Source organism: Manacus candei, unplaced genomic scaffold (genome assembly GCF_025592945.1).
Source record: "Manacus candei isolate 608988 ecotype Guabito, Panama unplaced genomic scaffold, ASM2559294v1 h1tg000056l, whole genome shotgun sequence".
Classification (NCBI taxonomy): Eukaryota; Metazoa; Chordata; class Aves; order Passeriformes; family Pipridae; genus Manacus; species Manacus candei.
Window position 1 is genome coordinate 11,469,012 of NW_026138104.1, and position 15,432 is coordinate 11,484,443.

At 36.3% G+C, this 15,432-nt stretch overlaps 1 protein-coding gene across 14 annotated transcripts in view; it reads right to left on the minus strand.

Annotated features, from left to right (window-relative positions):
• Positions 1 to 15,432, minus strand: part of PARD3 (par-3 family cell polarity regulator) — a 451,505-nt gene that overhangs the window by 389,693 nt on the left and 46,380 nt on the right. For 13 of the 14 annotated variants that reach the window (XM_051802292.1, XM_051802291.1, XM_051802289.1 and 10 more), the window contains exon 2: positions 12,666 to 12,767. In XM_051802292.1, coding sequence (XP_051658252.1) covers positions 12,666 to 12,767 — 102 coding nt within the window. The other variant, XM_051802293.1, reaches the window with a different exon arrangement.

Genomic DNA, 15,432 nt, shown 5'->3' on the forward strand with positions numbered 1-15,432 from the left:
TACTGAGCAGAGTTAGGTCTGGCTGGTTGAAAACTGATCAGATTCAGGTAACTTCAAACCCACAATTTTCTTCAGTATTTTAAAAGTTCCACAGTTAACTTATAGTTAAATGGAGCATTTAGAAGGGGAAAAAATACATTCTTCAGATCTATCCAGTACACAAAAGTTGATCAGAAAAGAGGTTTGCCTAGAGTGCTTCATTTCAGCTATATCACCCACTAATGTACTGTAACCAAGCCAAAGTAGTAAAAGTTTCTAAAAATTACTCCTGTAATTCTGAATCTATGAGTACTGCAATTCAGACACACAACCCTGTGAACAACGACTTTTAGTCAAACACTTTTTCTGGAAGTGACACCATGAAAGATTAAGTTGAAGCAGATGAATTTTTTTTTCCTTTTCAATAAAAATAGAATTTAGAGTATTAAATAATTAAATCAACAAGAATACACATTCAGGACTTGTTCAAGAAACAGCCTGAATTCCGTAACTGAGCATATCTTTCATTAACCACTAGAGGTCACGCAGTAACCATGGCAGCTATCCAAAAGATGAGAGGACTCAGGAATCTTACGGTCTGGTAAAATCAAAATACAGGGGTACTCACCGATTTGCACCTACAAATGAAATTATTAAATTAATTTGAGCAGTCTATTTCCCCAAAAGATTCAATGAACGTGAATGCTCACAGATGTCATTTGGTATTTTACATCTTCAGAAAATTAAGATCTATGTTTTTTACTTTGGAAAAACACATCCAATAATGGGGGGGGGCAAGGGGGCGAGATTGTCTGAGTTTGCTGCCCTTTTGAAGGTTTTTCTGATTTCTCAAAATATTTCCTCATTTAAAACTTCTGGAACTTCATTTCAAAGAAAATGGTTTCAGCTATGACTATAATTAACACTAAAGAATCACAATAAGCTGGAACATGCTAAGATTTTACTAGTCAGTGTCTTGCTTATTTAAATAGACATTTGAAGATTCCAAGAACAACAGAAATAGTATTAAAAACAAATATGAATCCCCACACTTCAAATTCATTGTCTTTTAATCTAATACCAAAGTTTACACTGGACACAATAACTTAAATTCTCTTCAATCTGAATGGACACATTCCCTCAAAATTTAGGTGCAGTTGTGATGGTCAGAGCCTACCAACCATCTCTTGACCAACTCACTACTTGCTTGTGAGAAATTCACTTAAACTGTTAATGAAACTCTAGTTTATTTTAAAGCATTTGCAGAAACACTATTCCCAAAGTATTAAAATGCTTTATGTTCTACACAGTTAATTAAAAATTCCCTGTAAAGTTCCTTTAAACCCTTTAAAAAGGCATCCTGTGCACAAAAATCGCAGAGTGAGAGATGCCTTGTAGTCAGTGATCCTGTGGTCCTTTCACACTGGATTAAACTGGGGATCAGTATACAAAGATATTTTATGAATTGGCTCACTTTTATTCCATTTACTACAGTGCACACTACATCTTCTCTTTGAAGAAATTTCATTTAATTAGATCCCAGCTACAAAAGATAAAGGAAAGTCTTTTACTATGGCAGAACAGCACTGCCAAGGCATTAAACTGCCCTCTAACCCTAAGAACTGGTCCCACCAGAACAGGTGCTGCTGCTGACTTGCATTACCTGTTCTGGAATAAGTAAAATATTTCACTCCCTAAAGCTCTCAGTCTGGTACATTTCAACATTAAAAAAAAATAATAATAGTGAAGAGCAGTGGAACAGCTGTAATCTGAATAATAATTTCAAAAGTTTCAGCATCCATCATGTTTTTCAGCACAACAGACAACACTACCAAAAGCTCACAGGGCACATATTGCATTATAGGAGCAATTCCTTGGTACAAAACAGAAATCAAAAATAACGTCTTAAAAGCCAAAAAGACGCAGACTTCTCTTGCCATAAAATTAACACCACAAGTTTAGCTAGCTCTTAAGAAATATTACAGAAAAAAAACCCCAGCTTTACCTGTACACAGGCTTGTATGTGCACACATCCATATTCACACACATCACAAATCAGCAGAGAATGCTTCCCACTTCATAGTAACACAGCAAGTTTTACGATCCCTATAAAAATTTAGGAGGTAAGGATATTTTGTTGATAAATAGCCAAATACAAACCTGCTTCTTCTGTGCCTGCCTTTTCTGAGCACCCGATGTAGCTGACTTAAAGCTAAGAGACTTGGACTGTCTCCTAACTTTCACTGAATCTCTCCGGCGATCATATGAAAAAGACGACGACTTCTTTGTAATTTTCCTCTTAGGTGTGTCTGCCATTTCATCCAAAGTATGGTTACCTTCAAGTAAACAGTGTCCCAAGAAAATAAAAACTCGGTATCATCAAGCTTCCACCAAGCTTACACGAAATAATCTTCAATCCTATAGGAAATGTAGCAGCCTACAAGGAATGGAGCCTACCCAAGAATAACTTCAGTTCTTCCAACAGGTTGTACAAATGAAAAAAGCCGATGGTCCTGCAATGTTGTATGTCACTGAAGAGCAGGCAGAACTCCTTCTTGCTGTATAAACTCCAACAGGCTTCAGCAGTGATGCTAATCTGAAAACGTAGTGACTATCCTGCTGAGCACGCTAAAGGTGAACGGGAGGTAGTTCCCTGAACACCAACAGGGTGTGGAAGTACACCAACAGGGTGTGGGGATGAAGCAGAAGACTTTGGGTTCAAAGCATCTTCTTAACTCCTTCCTTCCTGGGCTACTGCTAGGAAGGTAACTGAAAAGTCAAACTGGTAAAAGCTCACCAAAGAAGACAGCATTATTTTCTTCTCTTTGGATCCAAGGCACTTTCTGAAAGAACATTTAGCATGAGGCAGCTGCCCCATTAAATGCATTAAGGGCCCTGTTTTAATCCAGTTTAAATTTTCCCTTTTCTCTCTTTGTCAGTGAGACTATTCACACTACAAACTTATGAGGTATTTTGACTACTAAGTCAACCAGAAAATAAAGTCCATGACTATGTATGAATCCTTCCTGGGAAATAACTATGAAATTACAGCACTCTTCTTAAGACCTGTTGGTATCAACGGATAAGAGGGTAACACTAATGAATTCTCATCCTAGTGACAGTGTGGGAATCTTATTAGACAGCTGAGATTGCAACTTTTGTATCAGGACTGTCTTTAGGTAGGAACATTTCTCTTGCACAAGGTATTATTCAAGTAACACTACAAGGGTGTAGGCCCTCAAGACTTGCTGCTATTGATTTCCATTAAGCAAAACATATACAAAGTGCAGAGGTCTACAAACCTAACACTGAGATTTAATCCATGTTGAAAGACAAGAAGGAAAAGTACCTTTTGACAAACTCAGGCCATTGTGCAGGGTCTTTTCTAGAAACTTTTCCTTATTTTATTCATGACACTACTTCACATACAAAACAACTGTGAATAATTTATACTTGCAGGATTATTCATTACTATAATTAAGCTTTAATATGGGTCAGTCCTCTAGTGTATGAGTCTCACCACCTCTGTTAGGAAATATCTGTGAAGTTGGAACAGCATTTCTTTAAAGACCTACTGGTATCAAGGAGTAAGAGTGTAGTGTTAATGAATTCCCATAACCAATCTTTCCTGCAACTTCTTCCTTTGTTGTAGGATGAATAATATACCTCTAGGACAAAGTGATATTACTAAAGTTAACAAAAATCCATCAGAATGTCATGCATGTATTAGCCATAATGGCCTAAATTCCAGACTCTCTATACATTTTTGTGGAGATTTACACCGTGAAGAATTAGAAAGCACTGCTTCATATTATCTACAATTACATCTAACTAGGGAATTATTACAGGACATACCAAAAATCCTGTAATTATTACAGGACATACCAAAAATCCATTATTAAATATTTTTAGTAAAAAGTATCTCTTAATTGTGATGTGTTTATAATACCGTAGCAGTCATCATCCATAGCCACATATTGATCTTCAGTGTTACTAATATTAGACACACTGAGACCATCATCATTTCAACACTCTCTGCGGTTTTCACCAAAGTTTAGATTAAAGAGATTCTTTCTCACAAACTGAGATCCTACTTAAACTACCAGTTCACATGATTTACTAGCATTACTTTTTTGAAGAGTAAAAAGCAGATAATTCGGCATTATGTGTGCTCGCAAACCATGACGTCTCAAGAAAAAAAATATATCCTCCAAAACTTCTTTAAGCATCTACAGCATTTGATAAAAATCACAGGTATTGTGATCTGTCAGAAAAATTAAGGTCAAGAAAAGTTTACCAACCTTCTGAAGATAGTTACAACAGTCTCATCATTCTTATTTGCATAAAAATTAATATTAGCAATCAAGACTGACAAAGGCACAAATAAACTTTAAAAATGCATCTGATTTTGTATCAAATACAAAGTACAATATTGATCATTTCACTTCACTTGAAAAAAACATTAGACCTAAAACAGGTGCAATAAATGTAACAAGTGAAAGGCCTCCCGAATGAGAGGAAGTAAACTACAAAGGAAACTGAAAAGGAGAGAGGTCCTTAAAATCATTAAAGGTCTGGTTTATATTTGTTCACAGTTCCCCTAAATAAAAGAACCTGCAGCACTCAACAAATACATTTTGAAAACAGAAGGTAGTATTCTAAATAGAAAACATATCTCCTTTCATTTACTTTGATAATGAACACTTCAGTTTGACTTGATGCCCCAGATCTTGCACTAAAAAAGACAAGGAGCAATTCCTCAATGACACCTTTGATTCTACAGTCATTTACAGTTTGCTTCTTACAACCTCTTTTCAAGGCTGAGATTTTAGTCCATTTAGACACTGCTGCTAGAGAAGCCTTTAATTTATACCTGCAGTCAGTGCTGGCATTTGCTCTGTGTTTTTTGCTATTTCTACAAAATCTTTTTTGGTTGCTTCATTTGTGGCTGGAGGAAGTAGAAGTCGCACCACCAGCACACATAGCAGAAGATTCTACCACCCGTTCCCTTCTTCAGCCTTTACTTCACCACAGGGACCACTCTGGCAGCTCCACAGCCACAGGCAGCCTTGCTGCACTGAAAAGGAAGGTCTCAGCCCACCCATGCTCCCATTGCTCCTGTTCTTCCTTCACACCTCAACCACTCCCAGCAGCAAAGTCCTCTCCCTTTCCTTCTCAGTTGGCCAGATCCTTTGTTGAACCTAGCATATTAATGAAATAGCACAAAAATACTCATTATTTTTGCAAGGAAGAGTCTTCTGCCATTTTAGTAAATAAATCTGCTATGAAGTGGGTCCAAAGAGTGCCAGAGCACACACAGGCTAAGTGGCAGGACAGGGATGAAAATGTGTTGGAGAGGCAGACACAAGGGCAAACTGCTGGAAGCCTTCTTAGACCTGATTATGTCTCACAGAGCTGTACCTTGCACTGTAAGCCACTGTTCCCAGAGGTCTATTGCAAAATCAAAAACATTCTCCCAAACGTAACAGCTAGCTCAGAACTCATTACTTTGTGTATTCAGTTAAAGTAGTCTCTCTCCAAAAACACATCACCTTTGCCAAAATGGTATTACATCTACCACGTGATTGTCTACTCCATGGATGCATCTGAAACCCTTCATGACCAGCATTCACCATCAACATTTGGTTTCATACACAGTAATGTGATTTGTCGCTCCAATATTCAAATCCTCCTTCCCTTCTTTCAAAACAATTGCAAAGATGTTGAACAATACATGCTCTATTTTCCATCTTCCAACCAGTTACATACCCATAAGAGCCTTCCTCTTATTCCACGCCAAGTCTGTGTTGTTTTTGACTGTACTAACCCAGTCACTGTTGTTCAGGTCTGCCTTTCTGATAATACAGGCACAAAGTATGACTTTCTTGACAACAGTGTCATGACCTTCCCCAGTATATCATATTCATGCATGGGTCTGCTATACCTTAGAGAACAATTTTTACTGAAATACTCGATTTTCAGAAGTCAGATTTACCTACAGCAATTCAGATCTCCATGGAAACTAATTCATGAATTTATAAATGTCACTCTTCTCCTACCTGGGAATTCCTAGTGCATTATTCAACTGCTTTAGTAACACAGGAAAGGAATTGGGATATTGCAGTTTACCCCCAAAATAAACAGCAAATCATGAATGAAAATGCTGTCTTCACACAGCTAGAAAAAACTAAGTAATGATGAGATTAATAATTTGAAGAACAGTGCTGAAACAGGTGAAAAACCAAGAACCACAGATAGGAGACAATATTTAGTTACATTTATTATATCTTAGTGATTGGAAAATGCATATTCCAATATTTATATATTATGCCCTGTATTTACTCACTTCCATGGGTTTTAGTCTCATCCATAAATATTGTAAAGTTAAAATTTAGTTTATTATTCGAAATGTTACAAGTATTTTAATTCCATTCTTTGAAGGAAGACAATATTTGTAACTTCCAAACATGTCTTCACTAAATGGCAGTTGGAAATAAAGGCTGTGTAAATTAGCTCAGTTGGTTAGAGCCTGGTGCTGATAATGCCAAATTTGTGGGTTTGATCCCTGTATGGGTCATTCACTTAGGAGCTGGACTCTATGATCCTTGTGGGTCCCTTCCAACTCAGAATATTCTGTGATTCTGTAAAAACTTTGATTTTCTACTTTAAATCCATCAGCAATAGACCTAAAAATCATCCCAGTAATAATGAGTCCATAGTGTTAAAACAAGAAAACTTGGTTGAACTGGACACATTCTGTTTTTACTGGACACATTCTGTTTTTACCAATTTTTCAGAACTTCAGTCAATATAAAATTGTCACTCTAACAGCATAATTAAAATAAAACCCACTGACAAACAGTAGGTGACATCAAGAGCCCATTGTTCAAAAACTGTAGGTTTTTAATTTTTTAACAGAAAATAATCATTGAATTGTTACTCAAAGGGTTTCCTTGCCAGTATCAATACTTTCCCAAGCTTGGTGGCTCAAGCAGTTATTTTAAGCTGTTACAAGAAAAGAATGCCTTCTGCTCAAAATGTGTTTTGCCAAGTCATTTACAAGTAACAACAAATTGTTTCAAGGTCATCCTGTTTTCCTGGGATACAGGGAATGCAGTGACAGAACAAGCACACTGAGGCAGACATAATCACAGCAATACTTAAAAATTATTCTGATAGAAAGGTTTTGAGGAAAAAAGAAGAGCATACCAATCATGGTATTGTATATACTAAAAATCATATTTCTGAGTAATTTTTTTGGGCATTTTTAGGTTTTGCTGTCAGATTTGCTGCATAGGCCCTAGCTGTTTTTACATTCACTCCAGGGTTTTAATCTGTTAATGGCAGAAACAAGAAGTACAAAAAGTTGTTGTTCTTCTCTAGTCACGGTTTTAGGGTTAAATTCTTAACTTGCAGAGTCAGAGAGCAATCAGAGAGAATTCAGCTGCAAGTTTATTTAAATGAGGCAGAGACACACAAATTTAGAACAAACAACACTACTTTGAGTATTCTGATTATATGCTGATGGAAATCTAAAGATAACTCAAGTTTATCTGTGCAACTTTCATCGACTTTAAAAGCTCTTTAACATTTTTGAGAGAATGAACAGACACGGGGTTACCAGAATCTCGTTCTTTCTAACAGCATCCTGCTATCACTGGTCTACTCTGAATTCACTACAGAAATGGGGTCTTGCACAATTGCCCCTAAAAAGAAGAGTGACAGGGCAAAAATCAATAGCAGTGAGATACTGTAATCACAGCTCTGCAGTCCTGAGCTAACCTTTAACCTTAACATCATAGTGCATTTGCTCAAAATAGCCTTATTTCTGTGTTGGCTTCAAGTTAAACATTTGTTACAAAGTACAGTCATCCTTTCCAAACCCACATTTTGTGTATCACACGCTTCTCTAACTCAACAGAGCTTTCCAAGAGGAAGTAAACAAAACAACAGTATTATTTAGAATTGACCATCTGTTTTAACACAAAGCCCAAAAGTTCATTTCCTTTCCACTACACTGGGAAAAGGTCCTAATATGCCTTCAAATACGCTCAAAGACTTTTTCCATCACACTAGAAGCAAGCAGGGAATAAAAACATAATAATATTAATAGATCCTCTGTAGGTCTCCAAAAGTAGATGCAAATGAAACACGATTTCACTGAATTTCAGCAGCACTTTGCTTAGTTAACATAGTTAACTCTAAATCACGAATGTTTACAAATTCCATTTCAGCACAGATCTATGAAATTAATCTCCATCCCAATCTCACCATTATATTCCACTCAAACCATCAACTTCTTGTGTGTCGTTCCAGGAGGTTCAAAGTATGTCTAAACAGCTGTAAGCACCAACACCACCCTGAACTGACAGTGACCTGGGCCAGATACGAACACCACACACACTGTGCTGAACACAAAACTTCATTCCAGGCAAGACCAAACCATATTCCTCTGGTTTTTATCTCTGCACTGAGCGGGCCTAAGTATGAATTATGCAGGGTGAAGGGCTGGCTGAATATTTGAAAATGTTAAGTCAAGCAAAGAAAGCCCATGTCTGCCTTAGTTTAGAGAAATAAAGCCAGGCTGTAAATCTAAGCATACACCAAATTACAGTGATTATTTTTTAAGAACTAGTGTTGAATTTATTAGGATAGTGTAAAGTAAATTATAAGATGCTAATGCTTTTATATTTACAGGTTGCTAATCCCAAACTAGTAAAAAAATAATACATTTGAGCAAATTAATTTATGTGTAATTGACATTATCTTCCTACCTACACTGTTTCAAAGTAGCTCTATTTGCCCAGCTGCTCACCACAACCAGTGGCTCTTAATGGCAGATTCTTCTTGTTCTCTTGGGAAGAAAAATCTCTGATTTTTTCAGGAATGTAGCTACACCAAACACAGACATTTTGATCTCTGAAGTTTCCAGTAAGCAACAGTCCGAGCATTATTATGCAGGAAAAAATTACGTATAATTGCACATAAAATAATTTTTTTCAAGTTGTCCAAAATACAGATTACTGTTTCAGTGAGAATTCAACTGGGAGCAAGTTATATTCATAAACATACTTTTTTTTTTTAATGGAAGATTACACTACAATTTCCTGAATATTTTTTCCATGGATAAACAAGGGCCTATGAGATCCCAGAAAATTGTTCCATATTACACCCAAAGTGTGAAGATCACTGAAATGTCTATGTGCCCCAGTCTGCCAGAAGAAAACATGGTTAAGGACGGTTGGATTTTGGTTTTTTTCTGCAGTTGGGGTTTTTCTGCTGCTGAGAATGACCGTCTACTAAAAACTGAACTGAGGTCATCAAGTATGTTATCATCAAGTTGGAAACTAGTCAAGTTGACATATGTTTTTTGAGGGCCTTCAAAGAGAGGGTTACTTGTGCAAGTAGCAGGAATCCAAACAAAACAGGTTGCTAACTTATCTTTAAAATACTGGTCTAATCACTAAACGCACAAGAAACCAGTATTTTTAAAATAATGAGAGCAGGTTATGCAGTGGACTAAACACGAGTTAAAGGGAGTTTTTTCTCTTTTATTTCTCGAAAATAGATATTTCCTATTCATCTGCCCAAGCTTTTCCAGGCCTTTTCACAGTACCAAACATGCTCATATGAGGACTGGAATAGATGCTACTAGTGGAAAACAGAATCTTGTCTCTTGTAGTCAAATATGTTTAAAAAACAACAAGAACCCATCAATCCATTTGTCTTCATGTATACACAGAGATATAGAAATATAAAAAACACTGATATATTTCAATTGAAAACCGTATCTATTTCCAAAGTAAAACCTGGAAAAAAATTGCATTTCAATAAATTACAAAAAGTTTTCTAAGAAAAAAAATTATTCAAATGAGCATTTATTAATTTTTTTGTTAATTCTGTTATTACCATTAACTGCATTAACCAAGAAACTTCATGTGTAGCTGTATTGTGTAATATGAATGCCCAAGTCACATGCCAGCTAAGTTAAAATGCATTATGCACTTTCTCAATGAACTATGCTAAAGGGCTTAAGAAAAGCTGTTTCAGAAAGGAACAAAGGAACAAACAGCTTAGTAAAATCAATTTTTCCATGTAGTTTGTTTCATGTTTTTCTCCTTTCTTTTAAGGAGGAACAACACTGAACATCACAAATTATTTCAGAACGCAACTGGCTAACCCTTACTCATCCATTCTGTTTTAGTAAGTGACATGAGAATACCAAAATATAAGGACAGAAGAAGCTAAATAAAGTCACCCTACCACGCTGCATTTTAATGTGAAGGACACCATCAAAGATACTTCTCTCATTCCATTCAGAACAGCTGCTCTCTCTACGAATCCTTGTATTTGTTGTAGGAAAGAACATTTTCTCCATGGAGACAGTGGAATAGGAGTATATATATTCTTCACATCACCTAAGAGTTTTATTTACTACTAATGCAGTTAACTATACAGAGCAACAAATCCAAGAGGGCAGGCTGGTCCTTAGCTGCTTTGCATTCTCTGTTGTGCTGATATGACACTGCAAAGCCAATTACAGCATAAAAGCAGCATTAAAAAGACAAAAATTACATTTATCCCTGGAACTGATCCTTAAGTCTAAAGAACCATGATAAGAGCAAACTGATTTTAAAAAGTACAGATGTCAGGTAGTAAATAGCACAACAAACTCCTCTTCAAGAATGTAAGGAAGTTTCTTGTCAAAATGAACACAAAAACATTGTGTTCAGTTTTGCCATATTCCTAGATACTTTTGTCCCAATTAAAAAAAAAAAAAAAGAGAAAGATATAGGCTAATATTTAATTTTGTACACAACTAATACTACAGACCTCAGTAATCACTCTGTTAAATGTTTAGACACCATCTGTTTAAATGCTTTTTTACAAGGTATCCTTAAGTGTACATATATGAAATATCCCCAACTGGAAATATATTCCAAACTTTGCATTCATGAGACCTATGTCAGGTTCTACCAACACAAAACTAGTTGATACACATGCTATGGAGGCAAAGCTAACAATCCAAAACTAAAGGGAACCAGGAAAGTCAGCTGTAAAACACACTAAGGGGAAACTGAAAAACAATGACTAATGACCAAAATACTTGAAAAGAACCAAAGGTGAAGGTCAAGTGAGAATGACTAATTCAAGGATACAAACCAGTCTAGCACAATGTATTTTTATATTGTACCTTCCTAATCAGTACTACAAGGTCCTTTAAAAACAGAAAATTGAACTCATAAGTGTCATCGGTAGAGATGAGCTTGGCAAATGCAGAGATAAATACTATTAATTGCTAGGTATCTTGTCCATCTATACACAAAAACAATACTGTAATAGTGACTGCCTGCTTCAGTTGCAGTCAGAGTTTTTCAACTATTAGTCATGCACATAAAAACACCCACAGAGTTTCACTGTGAGGAATTACCCCACTTGAAGGCAGCAAGGCAAGGTAACAACCAAAGAATAAGGTCTTGAAGTCACCAGAATTCAAATTTCTTCTGAAGAGAGGAGGACGTGAGGAGCTAAGAAGTGCAGGATTCAAATAACTGTGCGTATACATACATATATATATATATACACATATAATTTTAGTAACAACTTGCACCAGCCTCCTTGAGGCCTGTAAGCAAAAGCTAAACTAATCACGCAGCTGAGCACTTCAGTATGAGATAGCCAACTAGAGGTTTTAATTAGCTTTTCATGAAATCTTAGCTGGGCACTATTTTTATGGAAGAAATTCCTGAAAACTCAGCACTGTTACTCTATACAGCTTGAGTAATCCCAACATTTCAGACAGCGAGGAGTCTCCATATGCCAAGACTCCTCACATAATTTTTCTTTATAAAGTCCTGGCTGAAATAACCATGAAAATAAAATTTTGTCACAAGAAATAACTACAGGCAAAGTATCTATTTCTAAGAGTCATCATTTGGCCACTTTTCAAGGAGCCTTCAGAGTGCCTGTTGCTTCCAACAGTGACAATTAAGGATACTGTCTGTGAAGGAGCGTGGTCCTGAAATACATTTCCAGACTGCAGTCTGTATCAGGCTCAGATGTTCTCAAGAGCTTCAGCAAACACGTCTTTCCAGAGAAAAGTGGTGTATTTATATATGACTTTACAGTTTGCCACAGTGTTTCTTACCTACCCTTTTTGAACGTGTAACACAAAGATGCAAGTACCTATAACCTCAAACAAATAGCCAATAAACAAAAGCCTGTTAGCTGACTGTGACCTAAATCTCTACTTAAAAAAAAGAATAAAAGCAGTCAAGACCAGGCAGTGTGTAATTATTGTCTCAAGTTCTGTGTAACTAGCAGTTCTGCCACAAACGATTTTCAAAAAACAATCCAACACTCCACAGTTTAGAACCAGTATTTTTTTTGCACACATTCAACTGGTAACACGAAGCTAAAAGGTCGATTTAGAAATATTTTTTTTTTTTTTGCATTATTGTTCCACTGTATGAGGTTAAACAACAAAAAAGGATGGGAAACCCATTATTTCAATTAAAAAAAATATGACAGTAACCAGTTTCTCACATCTGTCAAGCAAACTACATAAAAAATGCTCTAAAACCTCTGTATTGACTCCCACTTTGGGACACATGCAGGAAACAGAGAACACTGAAATCCCAGTGCACAGTTTGCACTGAGCTGCCTTTGTAGCCATTTGTACTTACACGGTCTTTGTCATCGGCTACATCACAAAGAATGTCATCGAGATCTAAGATCCCACCATCCCCGTGCTCCAGTCGATGTACTTGTATCCAGTAGTTTGGATCCTGCACAAAAGGAGAAGAAAATAATATCAGACATCACATGCCAACAGAAAAATGTTACTCAACCACACAGTTAGTATCGCATCCTACAAATGCTTGACATCAAACATCTATTTAGGTCATATTTCCGAAAATAAATGTAAACTGACATGTAAACTCAAAATTCTTTTTTTACATTGTCTCAGACCAGATATGGAGTCTTCCCACTTTTATCAGTTCTGTATGAGTCGCAATCCTATCACTGACACACAGGGGAACAGCATTCCCAATGTTACTGAACATATGTACTATATAAAAGGAAAATACATTGTCCTCAAAATAAACTATCTCAGTGGTCAACAGGCACACAACATTACAGGACAGCTGTGAAGGGTGTGGGTTATTTACAGAACAGCTTTAAAGGGTGCAAACCAACATTTAAAAGCCATCAAAGGGCTTTCAACCTGTCCTTTGGTAGAGTCAGTAGATGGAATATCTAAATCTTATACTAAGAACACTTTCTACATTTTAAATAAAAAAAGGTACATACACACACACATAGATGCATATATATAGATGCATATTAGTGTGTGTGTGGGTTTGTGCTTATATATGTGCCTACCAGTAACTGGGAAGACTGGCTTTATAGTCTTTATTGTTACTTTTGATACCAAAGGAAACCATAAGGAATAAGGTTGTGTCCACAAAGTGTCTCCTGCATATCGCTACATGACCTGAGGGCTGTTCAGTACTCAACATGCTACTCTTAAAGGATTTGTTTTCTAACGGGGGAGAGTTACACTGTAAACACACAACCTGAACATGATACATAATTTTTCTTGCTTCTCAAACACACCCCCAAACACCCTGGGCTGTTATTCAGTGTCCTGCAGTAATGGAACTTCCTTGCTTTTCACTGAGAAGGCGTGACTGCACAAGGTGACTAACGTGAGGACCTTCGAACTTGCAACATCTCACAAGTTCTTGACTTCCTAAAAATAGCAATTACTATCAGTTTTTTTCAAATAACAGTGTTTAGAAATGGGAAAAAAAAAAAAAAAAAAGAAAAAAAAACCACACAAAAAATAAAACCTCCACTCTAAAAGACCTTGAAAATATTTTGATTTCTTAAAGATGGAACAGGAGAAGAAATGGGACCACCAGAATTCCTCTAAATCTGTATATGTACATAAACATACTGAAGAAAAGAATATCAAATTCATTTTGGCTTTAATATCCTCAAACTCTATTTATTTGCACGTGGTATATATGCATAGGTCAAATATTTTGGAGAACTTTGATAACTATGAAATTTACTTCACTGTATAAGTACATCCACCTTAAATACTGCTGTAAGTTATCATCAGATGATGATCAGATTTCAGAATTACATTATAGAGTCATTAGACTAGTCATTTCAGAAATTAAATTACAGACTTTTTTCTCTAATTTCTCTAAGTATTAAATATCATTACCTCCCATTTCTTCTAAGTAAGCATTTATTATACAATTAACTGGATTTCTAGTATATGGCTTTTCCCTAAGCAGCACTTTCTGTTATAGCCCATTACAAGAGATAATCCAGCATCCATTTTTTAAAAGCAAAAATTCTAGAATAATTAAAAATAGTATTACATAATTTACATTTTCATGCATACAGAGGTGCATATATAGCTACATGACAGAGAAACCTGCTCTGTAAAAAAGGTACGTGACGCAAATACCAGGATAAACTTTTTTGTAAGTTTGAATACTCCACTAACACAGAAAGGGCTGGAAAAAGCCACCTGTGTACAACAGAAATCCTTCCACATTCCTTAAGAAACATGTTCTAAAGGGAAGTCAGCTGAAGAGGTGCCTTTGTAAAGTCTGCTCTCAAATTAAAAGAGGATCCTTCCTCACCCTCTAGCCCATTACAAAAATCTCCTCTGCCTCTCGTATCTACACCAAAGACTGAAGCACATTTAGGAAGACTCAGACTTTGAAGACACAACTAAACAGACAAGCTATGAAGCATCTTGCACTCCTAAAGGTCTTGATTCAGTTTCCTCTGCTAATTTCTCCATCTCAAAGTCAAGCCAGAATTGAACCATAAGCCAGCCTTCACTGCAAAATCAGAGATGGAAAACCTAGTTTGGGCTTTAAGAGAGCCTGATCCCTCATACATCACCCACTTGACCATTTATGCTTGCAACACTTAATCTGCTTACTGAAGAATGGAAACATGAAAAACAGATAACTGCAATACTGGCTCAGTGACATAACTACATCCATCAAAACAAACAGCACCCAAACTGAAACTACAGCTTCAATATTCCTGTATCCTTGTTTTTTCCTTCCTACCACAACAATTTCCTACCTCCAAGGCAAATGTAAAAAAACATTCATGATTACAGAATCAATAGTAGGAACACCCACTTCTAAATCACTATTGTGCTATTCCAGCACGCACAATCTACTTAAAAATAGCTTTGATATATAAGCTGCATCACTTCTGCTAATTACTTCCTTTAAAAGTTTCTCAATATTGCATAAGAAGTTTTAGATAGACTTCATTTTTCCTGCATCACCTATTAGTAGTACCATAGCCTGAACTGCTCTGGTCGCTTTTCCTGTCAGACAAGGTCCTGATACAAAACAATACATGAGCAAGACCAGACAAGAAATACATAAAACTAGTTTGGCAAGA